This window comes from Odocoileus virginianus, chromosome 11, assembly GCF_023699985.2.
Source record: "Odocoileus virginianus isolate 20LAN1187 ecotype Illinois chromosome 11, Ovbor_1.2, whole genome shotgun sequence".
NCBI classification, from domain to species: domain Eukaryota; kingdom Metazoa; phylum Chordata; class Mammalia; order Artiodactyla; family Cervidae; genus Odocoileus; species Odocoileus virginianus.
This window is the reverse complement of record NC_069684.1, coordinates 14,344,358-14,357,652: the sequence shown is the minus strand read 5'-3', so window position 1 is coordinate 14,357,652 and position 13,295 is coordinate 14,344,358. Positions and strand designations below refer to the sequence as shown.

The window sequence follows — 13,295 nt, the reverse complement described above, 5'->3', positions numbered from 1 at the left end:
TAACTGAGAGATCCAACTGCTGTTACAAGTAACCACAAATTTAGTGGTCAAAAACAACACACATTTAAAATATTACAGTTGTGGAGGTTAGAACTATAACCCAGGTCTCACTGAGCTAGTATGAGTGAGCAGGCAGGCCTGCATTCCTTTCTTGAGGCTCTATGGGAAAATCCATCTCTTTGCCTTTTCCAGTTTCTTGAGGTCGACTCATTCCTTAGATTACTCCCCTCTCCCATCAAGTAAGTCATGATGAAATCAATAGAGCCCATGATTTCCTTCCATTGTCACAGCTCTAACTATAACTCCTTCTGACCACAGCTCCCTCTGATGGTCCTGGCTGCTGGATTTTGGATTTTAGTTCATGAAGAAATCAAAAAGGCAAGAATCAAAGGGTGAACTTAATAGGTTCAACAATCAAACCCGCCCTTTCTTGAGCAGAGTCCTCAGTTGCCACTTCTTCTGCCAGAACCCTTCTCCCTCTTCTCACAGAACCACCCAACTGGACTGAATTTCCTAAAATCAGGGACCACATCTTCCCTGCTCCTTATCCAACCTCAAGAGGAAGGCTTTCTAGAAGGAAAATGCTGCTAAAGCATTTGCTCATGCATCACAGACTCGGGTACCATTCAGGGTAAACTTCTTGACCTTTTTGCATTGTTAACTTCTTAAGGACCTCAGGAAAATCCAGTGGAGGCCACTGTCCCCAAAACTAATAGTTGGCTCATAGTAGCTTGATTTGGAGGCAGTTTGGCTCTGACTTGCCCTCCCAGAGGGATGAGTGTACAAAAACCCATGATCAAGTCTCATCACGAAAACAGAAGTATCTATGTAGACTGAGGGTGGGTAAACGTCCCAGAGTCACAGATTCTTAATACGTCCTAAGGGATCACTGACTGTTATCTCCACTTGTCTCTTCATCTGTTATTGGGGATATTTATTCAACATTTCTTGAGCACTTGCTATCTTCAGGGACCTATGCTCTGCTAAGGATACAAAGATTAAAGGCAGGGCCCCTGCCCCAAGGCACAGGTCAAGTAGACAACGGCAGCAGAGAGAGAGGATGACTGTAAGTAGACAAGTACATCTGGCGGGAGAGTTCAGCAGAGCATCACTGGAGGCAGGAGCTGGGTGGGGGCACTGGCCTGACTGTCCTCTCACAGGAAAAGTGGGAATTGGATAGATGGGGAAGGGAGGGACGGATATTTCTTGACAATGGATATGGCAAAGGATGAGAGATGCTCAAGCTGGACTGGCTCCAGGCTTATGAGGAGAGAAGAGCTGTTAGTTGACTCCTCCCGAGACCTCCATCACTTCCATCCTGGCCACACCAGATGAACATACAATCTAAGAAAAAGACATGCAAAAGTGGTTTCATGTCCCCCTCACCTCCAATTTCAATCTGATTATTGGCCCAAAGTAGAAATTCTGGAGGAGCCACCAGAAGTTTGCTATGGAAGGAGGAGACGGAGCAGGGAAGCTTATGCCACACCAAGTGTCCCCATCACTGCTGGACACGATTTCTCCAACATGCCTCCTCTCTTGCCTGAAGTTGTTGATATAAAGTTATGTATGGATACGAGAGTTGGCCTGTGAAGAAAGCTGAGTGCCAAAGAATTGATGCTTTTGAACTGTGGTGTTGGAGAAGACTCTTGAGAGTCCCTTGGACAGCAAGGAGATCCAACCAGTCCATCCTAAAGGAGATGAGTTCTGGGTGTTCATTGGAAGGACTGATGCTGAAGCTGAAACTCCAATACTTTGGCCACCTCATGCGAAGAGCTGACTCATTGGAAAAGACCCTGATGCTGGGAGGGACTGGGGACAGGAGGAGAAGAGGACGACAGAGGATGAGATGGCTGGATGGCATCACTGACTCAATGGACATGAGTTTGAGTAAACTCTGGGAGTTGGTGATGGACAGGGAGGCCTGGCGTGCTGTGATTCATGGGGTCGCAAAGAGTCGGACGTGACTGAGCGACTGAACTGAACTGAGATCATAGAAAAGTCTTATGCCAAGTAAAGAAGCAAACACCCATTCTGAGCTCTCCCTGGCTGTGTCCACCCTGAGAATTTGAGTTTCATGAAATGAGATAATGTCCATCGTATATACTTCGGTGTCTCTGCACCCACTAGAGCACCTGCATACAACAGATGCACAATCATTGTTTTTCAGATGAATGAATTTATGGATGAATGAGCAACTGTGGATACTGGTGAGTAAATATTGCTTTGTTTATAATTACAGAAAGAATGGATATATTGCTCAGCGTTGCCCACTGAAAACAAATTTGTTTGAACAGCAATTCAATTACATCAAGAGTAATTGCCCATTGCTGTATTATAGACCTAATCCGATTCCCACAGAAATTAGCATATGCATTTTAAAAGCATGATTACAACTGACATTAAATGACTTCCCTGTGGATTCCTTCCTGATGGCAGAAAAGTAAAATTCCGTACTACACTGACTCACTTTTCTATCTCTGAGGAGTTCCTCCCAGCTCAAGTATGACATTTGCTTAAAAGATGAAAACAGCCCCATTCCAAATAAATATGATATCTGGACACTTTTTCAAGGACAAACATTTTATTGCAATATAGGCACTTGGCAGGGTAAATATGTGATTACAAAGTGGTTTAAGTTTATTTGCTTTATATAGTGACCAGAAAAACCAATCCACAGTGTAGATTTCCTTATTGAGGTTGCAGACTTCAGAAGCAAATTGTAAAACCCACTAGTTTATGGTAAAGAAGGTACATGTAACCGACTTTTTCAGTGAGTGAAACTGTATTATTTATTTTAGTCAGTGATGTCTTTCTCTTCCCCAAATTAAACTTGCTAGGTTAGCATACATCATTTAGCTAAGAAATCTGAGAGAATCGTGGAACCCTTTGAAATCACTAGCTCTAATCTGAAGGTTATGAAACCAGACTTGAGAATCTCTGTAGTAAAATGCGGAAGATGGAGCATGAAGACCCATAATTCTTCATACTCGGTCTCTTTCTAAAAATTTTGAACAAGCTGGAATCTTCCTTGTTGTCTCCAAAATGCATTTGTTTTTGAAATGAGTTTACTCTGAATAATGCAAGACACTACTGACTCTGCTCTAAGCTGCAAAGGAAAAACTGACAAGTGAATTCTTTTTTAAGGAAAATATTCTTCCTTTGTGAAAGATCAATAAAACAAAACTAGTCATGGAACTTTTGCCAAAAACCATGTCTTGAGGTTTTATGCATTTCAAAGAAATTTGTCCATAGGAGAGAGCCCCTAAGCAGCCTTCAGAGGCTTTTCCTGCTGCTTACTTAAATCACAATAACCTTGCTCCAACCTGGAAACCACTGAAGCAATCTAGACAAGTCTGTATCAAAAGCAAGAGAAACTCCCAGTAATAGGAAACTATTCCACTCAACATGTAAAACAAATGAGGAAATTTTAATTCACTTTAATTTCCTGTTCCATCTTCAAATGGAACACTCACCTGACAATCTAGTGGACGTGTCTCTTGTGAAATATGTACAGAAAAACTCTCTGCGTTCTCAGCTCCGTCCTTCCTCTTAATGTCTGGTCCCCTCTACCTGCGGATGGGTAGACACTGCCGTTCATCCATCAAACGAAGTGACAGGACTCTTGTTTAGGGTTGGAAAAATCTCTCAGCTTTCCAAGCGGGGCCAGGAGCCCTGAGGTGAGCAAAAGGGAGGAAGCTAGAAGCTTCTACGTGGGCTTAGCCTGCGCCAGGACCTCCTTGCTTGCTGATCACCATTCTCCCGGAGAGAAGGGCAGTCCCTGGGGAGACTGGGCACTGCTCCTTTGGCTCTCGGTCTCACTGGGCAGCGCGTCAGACTATCTGGCCAGTTGCCTTTTGGACTTTGGACTTGATCTAAGGGAAGACTCCCAAGGGCAAAAAGCCCAAGTAAAATATATCTCCTTGCCTGACAGCAAGCCCCAAATAGCCCCAGCACAGCGGTGTGGTGGGTGATCAGTTCTCACATTTCCTGAGGAGCCCGACACAAGCAGTTCCTTGTTAGGCACTAGGGATATTAAAGTGACTTGAGAAGCCACGGAGCCCATTATTCAAGTCTGCGTGTGCAGGAAGTACAGAGGATGACTAAACCCTAGCGTCTGTCCTTGAAGGAAGGAGCCCCTGGAAGAGACAGGAAGTAAACATAATTGCAATATTTTGTGCCAAATGCAAGGATATGGATGAACATGGGCGTGATAAGGACCAGGGAGGGGAGTGACCTCTGCCTTCCACCTATAACGAGAGGATCTAAACATGCTAAGTGTTTAGATCTCCAGGCAAGAATACTGGAGTGAATAGGTATTCTTTTGGCCAGGGGATCTTCCTGACTCAGGGATTGAACCCAGGTCTCCTGCATTGCAGGCAGATTCTTTACTGTCTGAGCCAAGGGTGAAACAATTCAATATGAGAGTATACTGATTATTTTCCATCCCCTATGACCTAGAAATCCAAGCAATTCTTCATAGGGAGATGGAGAGAGAGAGATATTTTAATTCCTGGTTAAATGGTCAAACTATGGACAAATTCTTTAAAAAAAAACACTGATATTAACTACTTGCTGATGATTATCAAAACAAGCTCTTAGGACAATATGTTGTGATCTAATACTAAAATTTGTAGAAGGAAATTTCAAGATGTAGACCTGGGACTAAAGCTTTTAGAAAATCATCTGGTATTTTTCTGAAGGACAAGAAAATACATCTTTTTAATCTTTGGCAAGAAAGTTCATTCCACCTGTAACACTCACAGGTAAAGGTCATGATCCATTTAGAAAATGTATTTCCATTTATTTCCATTAAAGCAAGTTCTGGGAGAAAGGAACAGAGCCACTTTCACCACAGTATGAGTGCCTGGGACATAACAAGACTCAATTTGCTGAACAACTGAGCAAATAATTTCCACTGTTGGTAACATCTTTGGAACTTAATGATCTATAACTTGGTTTCTCTCTGTCTTCCTTTCTGTCTCCCTTTTACTTTCCTCTTTCCTTTCTTCTTTTATTCATTTATTCACTTTATTCCCTCTTGGGAATAAACCAGGACTGTTTCAATGGAAAGAAAGAAAGTTGTCATGTTTTGAAAATCAGTATATATATTTTTTCTTTCAGATTAAATTCCTTTGGGTCCTTTCATTTATGCTAGACAAGCACCTAATCTTTTTTTTTTCTTTTGTTCTTTTTTGTTACTATGCCTAACATAGCATGTGTTGTAGAATAGCTGTTCAAATAATGTTTAATTGGTTGGTTTTATGCTTGATAATTTAGCTAAGCTCTTTCTCTGCACAGTCTAAGGCTAATTTGGAATGCTTTCAGCCTTAAACATGCCAAAGAAATTTCCTTGCCTCATCTCATGTTCTCCAAAAAGTGATTCATTAATAAGAATTAACAAGATTAATTAGTAGGAAATTGATAGCGGCATTGGTAAGAGGCCCAGCCAGCCCCCCAGACCACAGCCTTGCTGTTTCCGCTCTGCCTTCCTGGGATGTCTCAGGCTGATCGCTCAGGCTCTGCGGGCCGCACACAGCAGGCGGGAGGCGCCGGCGCGCACCATCTCCCTTTCCTGCAGCCTGGCTTTGGACGAACGGTGAGGCTGGATGGACAGGATCTACCTTTGCATTCTCACAGAACATGAAGAAGCCTTAAAGTGCATTAGAAGAGAATGTGCAGGGTGCCCGGCTGTCTCCGCCTTCCCCGCAGCCCCATCCCGCCCTGGGCCCCTCAGCTGCCTCTCATCCCCCACACACTCCATTACCTTTGTAATTCCTATTCAAATGCTAAAGCCATAATTCATGGGAGGACAGTTCCATCCACAAAGGTCTGCCTCAGTGCTCCTGCCCCGTGCACAATTCCCTCTGGTTTCATTATACAAATTAAAGAAGTACTTCATGCCTTTTTTGTTTTTTTTGTTTTTTTTGGTAACAACTTGCAGGCAACCCCCCTCCCCCTTTGGCTGAGTTTGTTCCAAGAAAGACTTTGGCCACGTTGTCCCTTTCACTCCTCTGAAGGGGGCTCTGGGGGGTCTTCTCTCTGTGTATCTAGGGTATCGGGGTTCACGTTGTTCTCCGCCACACACTGACACTCGGGAACGGGGTCGGCCTTCCTCTCCTGGGCATCCTCGCTAGTGGCAGGCTGGGCTGGGCTGCAGCTCCCGCCCACCGCCTCTTCTTCCACAGAAATCTGGCTCTCCCTGGGGCTGACGGGGTCAGAACGGACCATGCAAGCTTCTAGGGGCACAGCCTCAGCCTCCACAGAGCACACGGGCTCTTCTCCTTCGAGGGCGCCCAGTCCGGAAGCACCCCCTGGGAGCTTGCTCTCGGCGGACTCTCCTGCCTCTCCTGGCTCTTCTGTGGGGTCTGGGCCCAAAGCCCCCTCGCTGAGCCCCCCGCCGGCTGGCTGAATGTCTGGAAATTCTCCCAGCTCCACCCCGCTGGCCTCGGCCTTGGGAGCTGGACCATGGGCCTCCCCCTCACTGACTTCACTTTGTTCACAGTTGTCCTGACCCGAGGCAGACACTTGACTGGGCTCTGTGTCGATTTGGGTTGCTTCCTCTTCTTTTTCAATATCTTGGGGAACAAGGGTCTCCTCATGTGTATCTTTCTCAACCTCGAGCACAGCGGGCTCCTCTGGCACTTCGACGGTCACCATCAGCAAATTTCTGAGCTCCTTCAAGGAGCCTGCAGCAGAGGTGGGCTCTGCGCCTTCCTGGGTGGGTTCTGCGTCTTCCTGGGTGGGTTCTGCGTCTTCCTGGGTGGGTTCTCGGTCCTCAGGAGTCTCTTCCAACTCCAGCTCTGACAAGTGTGTGCCCAGGGCGCCTGCTGTCACCTCTGTAGCCATCAGATTCACAACCGGGCCATCTATACTTGAATCGATGACCTGCCTGTCCCCATCTGGGGGAGGGTTGGACACAGAGAGGGAAAGGCCTTCTTCTCTGGCCAATGGACTAGGGGCCTCTGGCTGTTTCATCTCCCCTGCCTCCTGGAACACCTCATTATTCAGGATCTCACTCTCTGAAACTCCGGGCAGAACGGCCGAGGCTCTCCTGGCGGGGCTGGCCTGGTTTGACCCCACAGGAGTTTTTAGATCAGTGAGGCTGGACACGCTTTCACTGGGCAAGGCCATGTTGTCTTCAAACAAATTGTGTTTCTTCAGGATAGCAGCTTCCTTTATCACTGAGAGATACCAGAAAGCAAAACATAATGTTAAAACCTTGCCCTGGCTAAACTGGAATTTCTGATTTTATTCAGAAGCTAAACTCCCCTCTCAGCTTTTCTAACTGTCTGAATTTCCCAATTTCAAATCCCAGCTTACTTCTAACCCTCTTTCAGGAAGCCTTCCCTGATGACCAGAGCCTACAGACTCATTCCAAACCCTGAACCTCTGTGATATCACTCATTCATTCCTTCACTCACTCATTTATTCAAACAGCACACTTTTACTGGACGTCAACTACGGGACAGGCTCTAAGAATCCAAAGATGAATGAATAAAACATGGCCTTGGCTTTCAAGGAGGTCAAATCTACTAGCATCTTTGGTATCACCCTTGGAGGCCCCACCACTGCTCATTAGCTGCTAGTATGTGTGGCTGCAGTGCGTCTACTTTGACTGACACTCCTTTAGGGCAGGACAGGCCCTTATATTCCCCGCTTTCACACTCAGAACAGTCCTGAATGTGTAACGGGTCCTTAGTACTGAGCCTGCAGAGAGAGCCTTATGACCTGCAGTGTCCAAACTGAAGGCCTCTGTCCATCCGGCTCAGTCCTAGAGGTCCCAAGAGGAGTAAAATCAGTAACAGTCATTTCCTCCATATGCTCTCCAAAATTTATTGTTCGTAGGTTTTTTTGATTATGCCCACTCAGGTCAGAGTGAGGTGATACCTCATTGTAGTTTTGATTTGCAGGTCTCTAATAATTAGCATAATTAACATAACAATTGAGCATCTTATCTTGTGTTTGTTGGCCATCTGTACTACACAGCACAAGGAATTCTACTTATGGTGATGTGGTGACCTGAACGGGAACGAACTCTAAAAGGGAGGGAACATGTGTCAATGTACCGCTGATTCATTTTGCTGTACGGTAGGAACTAACACAACACTGAAAAGCAACCATCCTCCAATAAAAATTAATTTTAAAAAATAATGACAACCAGCAGCTGACGTTGTTGACAATCAGCCTCTACCTCTGGCTGTGTAGGTTGGACAGTGCCCAGCAATTTCACACCCAAGGGGATACCATTCACATCACAGATCTGTGTATTCAGCGGAGTGATTTTCCAGCAGGCTGCAGTAGCATGTCCTGCTTGAACCAAACCAGTATATCGTAACAATTTTTTGACAGAGAGCAGTCCGCTGTCTGGAGGAAGAGCGCTTTTTTTCTAATTCGCCCAAAGGTGCTGTGGTGGACTGGCAGTGGCCTTGACTGAGCCCGTCTTCCTGTGCAGATACTGAGACAACATCTTTGTATTCTTTATCTCATTGGATGAGCTACTTTGACCTGGGGCTTGTGCTTGGCCGGCTTTCTTTGTGGAAACCAGATATACTTCAAGCCTATAGTTTTAGAGACCGTCCTCTCCTGTGTCTTTCTATCAAAGCTTTCCTGTCTACACTCCTATCCTGAGCAGGGCCTGACTCCACGGTATACTGGGAGCCAGAGTCCTAGTGGGACTCGCCAAGGACGGAGTCATAGCCCAGTAAATTCTGTCTGGCTGAGTGGAGGTGAGGAATGTGCTGAGAGGGCAGAGCAGCTGGGAAGCCCCGCTGCTGAATCACCTGCTCCAGGCTGGGGAGGCGTTGTAAGCCTGTGGCCAAGAAGAGCTCTTTTTCCTTTGTTCTGTCTGGAACAGCCGGAGGAGGCCAGCTGTTCATGAGACACCCTAGGTTAATCTCTCTAACCTTAGTTTTCTCATCTGAAAAATGAAGCTTAAAATTCTCAGTTCAGAGTTCTTATTTGGATTAAAAGCGAAATAATATCGAATGGGCCAGTGGAGTGTGAGCCAAATCGTGACCGCTCCAGAAGAAGCGGTCAGAAGGAGGTCAGCGACCCTTGCTTCTTCTGTCCCTTGTCCTCTGTCTCCCCAGCTCTTGGTGTCAATTTCCTCTTCCCCTTTCATTCCTGTTCACAAAACCTAGCTAGCCTTGGTCCCCATCAGGGGTATGCCCCTCTATCTAGAGCTTTCTCCAGCACCAGGGAAACCTTCCATACCTTTCAGACTTTCATCTAGGAGGATCTGATATAAAATCTCCTCATAGACATTTTCAACATGGATCATATTGGTGTGATCTGCAAAGATGTACTGCTCATATTTCTGAAGCTCCTGGAGAAGGAGAGATAAGAAGATAAAAGGGGACAACACATGAGACACCAGTTTGCAGAGGAGCTCCGGAGAGGACAGCTGTCCCTCTTGTTCCCCCTTGGAGTGTGAAGCACTGGTCACCTGCTTCCTTTCCCCCAGACACCATGCCCTGGACTGGGTTCACGCTCTATGCCCTTTCAGGGGGCAGACACCAGAGACCCAGATGATATCAAGGCCTTGTGGGTGGGTCTGGACATTTCCTTCTTCTTCTTCTTTTTTAATGCCAACAGTACTTTACTAAGGTGTAAGATATACCGAGAAAAATGCACGTTTTAAAAGCAGAGCTCAATGACTTTGAATATATAAATATACTCAGATAACCATAACCCAGATCAAGGTGAACATTTCCATCACCCCATACCTTTTTCCAGTCTAGACTACTCACCAAGAGATTAAGCTCTGATGTTGAGTCTATCACATGAGATTAGTTTTTCTTGTTATTTAACTTTACGTAACTGGAATCCTGTACTCTTTTTTTATGTTTGTTTTTGGAGATTCACCCATGTTGCTGCATGTGTCAGTAGTTCATTCTTTTTTATTGGTAAGTGGCACTCATCATATGGACAAAGATAGACTGTTGATCTATATTCCTACGGATGGATATTGACTTATGAACATAATTGCTATTGACAGTCTTGTGTATGATTTTGTGGATTTAGGGCTTACTTATCTTGAGTGTATACCTAGAAGTGAGATTGCTGGGTCCTAGAGTAGATGTATGTTTAACCCTTAGGATGCATCCCATTTTCAGGTGTGGAGAATCCCTAGTCACAGGCTCTTGAGAAACATTCTCCTCTTTCCCTCCAACTGGCCCTGGAACTCCTTGATTCTAAGACAATCCAGGCATCACACAAAATCCTGTAACACTTCCTGCTTTCCAAGGGTCTCCACGTGGCTTGCCTGTTATCAGTACAAGGTCAAGGAAGGGATCAAAATGAGCCAAGTCATATTCTCATGACTAACTCCACAATCCTCGCACCTGACGGTGCAGGATGAGGGCTCCTGACACCTGGTTCTTAGAGAGCCAGGGTCTCAGCAGTGGGATTCAACAGCTTTTGCCTGGAGGGAGGAGATTTACAGCAGGCCATCAGAAGCCACCTCATTCAGACTCTCAGCCAGGACAGGGGGGATCTGTAGCCCAGGACTGGATCCCAGTGGGTAATAATGGGGCCCCTCTCTACCCACACTAGGGAAAGCCACAGGATGAAAGAGACATGAGCTCCCAGGACCCTGAGAGGGTCTGTGAGACAAGACTGACGCATAGATAAGTGCCACGTGGGCAGAGCAGTGCTCAGGGACTGCACACTGCCCTGGACTGGCTGTGGGACCCTGGGCAAGCCAGCTCACAGCTCCGCGCCTCTCTCTTCCTCTGCAAAATGAGGTTTGTGTCTACACCACCGCTCATCTCCCCACGTGATCTTCCATTCCTTCAGTCAGTTCAGTTCAGTCGCTCAGTCGTGTCCGACTCTTTGCAACCCCATGAATCGCAGCACGCCAGGCCTCCCTGTCCATCACCAACTCCCGGAGTTTACTCAAACTCATGTCCATGAGTTGGTGATGCCATCCAGCCATCTCATCCTCTGTCTTCCCCTTCTCCTCCTGCCCCCAATCCCTCCCAGCATCAGGGTCTTTTCCAATGAGTCAACTCTCTGCATGAGGTGGCCAAAGTACTGGAGTTTCAGCTTCAGCATCAGTCCTTCCGGTGAACACCCAGGACTGACCTCCACTCCTTCGTTCCCTGTTATTCCTCCCTCAGGACGGGGCGAAAACATGGCTCTGGGAAGTCCTCTCCGGCCCTGTAGGCAGAGTTGGGCACCCTCTTCCAGACTCGGCCATCTCTCCCCCCACAAAGCTCCTGCCATGCTCATCACAAAGTGCGCTCTGTGCCTGTGTTCTGTGTCTAGGCTGGGAAGCCCAGGACAAAACGGGGGCACTGGCCGGGCACGTGCCTGGATCATGCTTATACATGTTTGCTGAATAAACAGCAGGCCTTAGAACTTTCAACCAGCTAAGTAATTGTGTGGAACAGAATCATTCCGAGGGGCACTTATCCTGTTGTGATGTGCACAACTTTACAAAACAGGTTTTCTATATTGAATTGACTGAAATGTGACACATATTAATTCCCTGGATCTGTTAAATTGGAATTGGAAAAAAAAAATCTCCCCAGGAAATTCTAATGTGCAGTCTGGGTTTAAGCACCACAGATTTTTGAACCAAGGAAAACGCACTTTACTAAACTAAAGAATCTTTGCAAAAAAAAAAAAAAAAAGAATCTCTGCCTGTAGCAGATGCTCCCCTAGTTCACCTACTCTGTAAATCCAGATGTTTTTAAATTTCTTGATACTGATACAATATTCCTCATTACTGAAAATGCCAGGCCTCAATTTCTCTCCAAACTGGTCTCTCTTGATTAAAAATCACAAGCGCCTCTTAGAGATTTGGTATAACTCTGCGGATGGCTGGAGAGAGAGGAGCAGCCAGGAAGAGGGGCTTTTTTTTTTACCCTTTTCCTCTCTTGAGAGGATGTGGCTCCAAGGCCCCCACATTGCTTTTGGGATTGGAAAAGAAAAATACCCTATACAGAACGTCTGCATGCAGACATGTCCAAGGTGGACTGAGTATTCCTTTAACGGCTAGACTTTTCCAGCCATAAGATGGAAAATGATATAGGTAAGAGACAATCATATAGGTTGATTCTTTACAGCCTTGACTTGATCAAACCTTTTCTATGAAAGAAATTTACCCTTAAAAATAAGTGCCAGGTACTTGGTATGCCTCTGGCTCTCTGAAGAAAAACAACATGTACAGAATATAAAAAGGATCAAGGAAATTTCTGCGGTAAAATAACTCAGGCAATGGACTTTAATGTTCCAATGTTTGGAGACTCTCTAAGCTGCAAAAAGCCCTTTTTAAATTCTAAAAAGCTCTTTATCATTTGTGCCAAGAGGGAGCCAGCCTTGCGAAGGTTCCAGCTTGTAGATCACGTCATGAAGCTGCAGACAAAGTAGCAGTGAGTACCATTTATTGAGTGCATCCATGTTATTGATGAATGTGAGCTGAGTTCAAACTCTGGGGGATTCAGCTCTGTGACCTTGGTCCCATTACTTAACGCCCCCCAGGTTTCCTCATTTGTTCAATGAGGACATAAACAGTACCTCCTCACAGGATTGTCACGAGGATCAACAAGACAATCCATACAAAGTGCTGAGCATGTGGCAAGTACTCATCAAACGTTCACTGTGTCACCCTGGTCTTCTCAGTCTTAAGAAGGATACTGCAAAGTATTACCTCCATTTTCTAGATGAAATTTAGGCCAAGAGAGAGGAAGAGGGTCTTGCCCAAGCCCCCAGAGCTGATATGTGGAGGAGCTGGGACTTGAACCCAGGTCTTGACCTGGCCTCCTTAGTTGGTTCACCTATGACCCTGCTCTGCAGACCTAGTCACATCTTCACAAGCACGGCTGTCACTGGTTGCCTAGTGTTCACAGAAGCTTTAGATGGTTTTAGTTTCATTGATTTCAGTAACCTAATATTACTGAAATTATAAATAACCTTCTGAAATTGTGTGACTTAAGGTCTTTTCCGGGATGAAGTGGTCAAGTTTCAGAGGCTGTGTTGGGCCTATGGTGGGTGGGTGGGAGTCACACCATAATGAGAAACAATCCTTAGGCACTCTACTGCAACCCTTAACTTGGTTCAAACTCAGATCATTACCTTTCGAGATTCTGTCTTATCCAAGGGTTGGCAAATCCAGACAGCTGCTTGTCTTTGTAAATAAAGTTTAACTGGAACACAGACTGCACATTCATTTATGGGTTATCTATGGCTGCATTTGTGCTATCACGGCAGAACTGTGTGATTGCGACACAAGTAGCATGGCCATGAAGCCTAAAATATTTGCCACCTGACCACTCAGAGGAAACGTG

General features: G+C 45.7%; 1 protein-coding gene across 1 annotated transcript in view; it reads right to left on the bottom strand.

The window, feature by feature from the left end:
- Positions 1–2,565: 2,565 nt before the first annotated feature.
- Positions 2,566–13,295, bottom strand: part of NIBAN1 (niban apoptosis regulator 1) — a 174,043-nt gene continuing 163,313 nt past the window's right edge. The window contains exons 13-14 of the mRNA XM_020870563.2: positions 9,217–9,328; positions 2,566–7,184 (exon numbers count right to left, since the gene is read on the bottom strand). Of these exons, the coding sequence (XP_020726222.2) occupies positions 6,007–7,184; positions 9,217–9,328 (1,290 nt within the window). The 3' untranslated portion in view covers positions 2,566–6,006. The remainder of the gene's footprint in view (positions 7,185–9,216; positions 9,329–13,295) is intronic.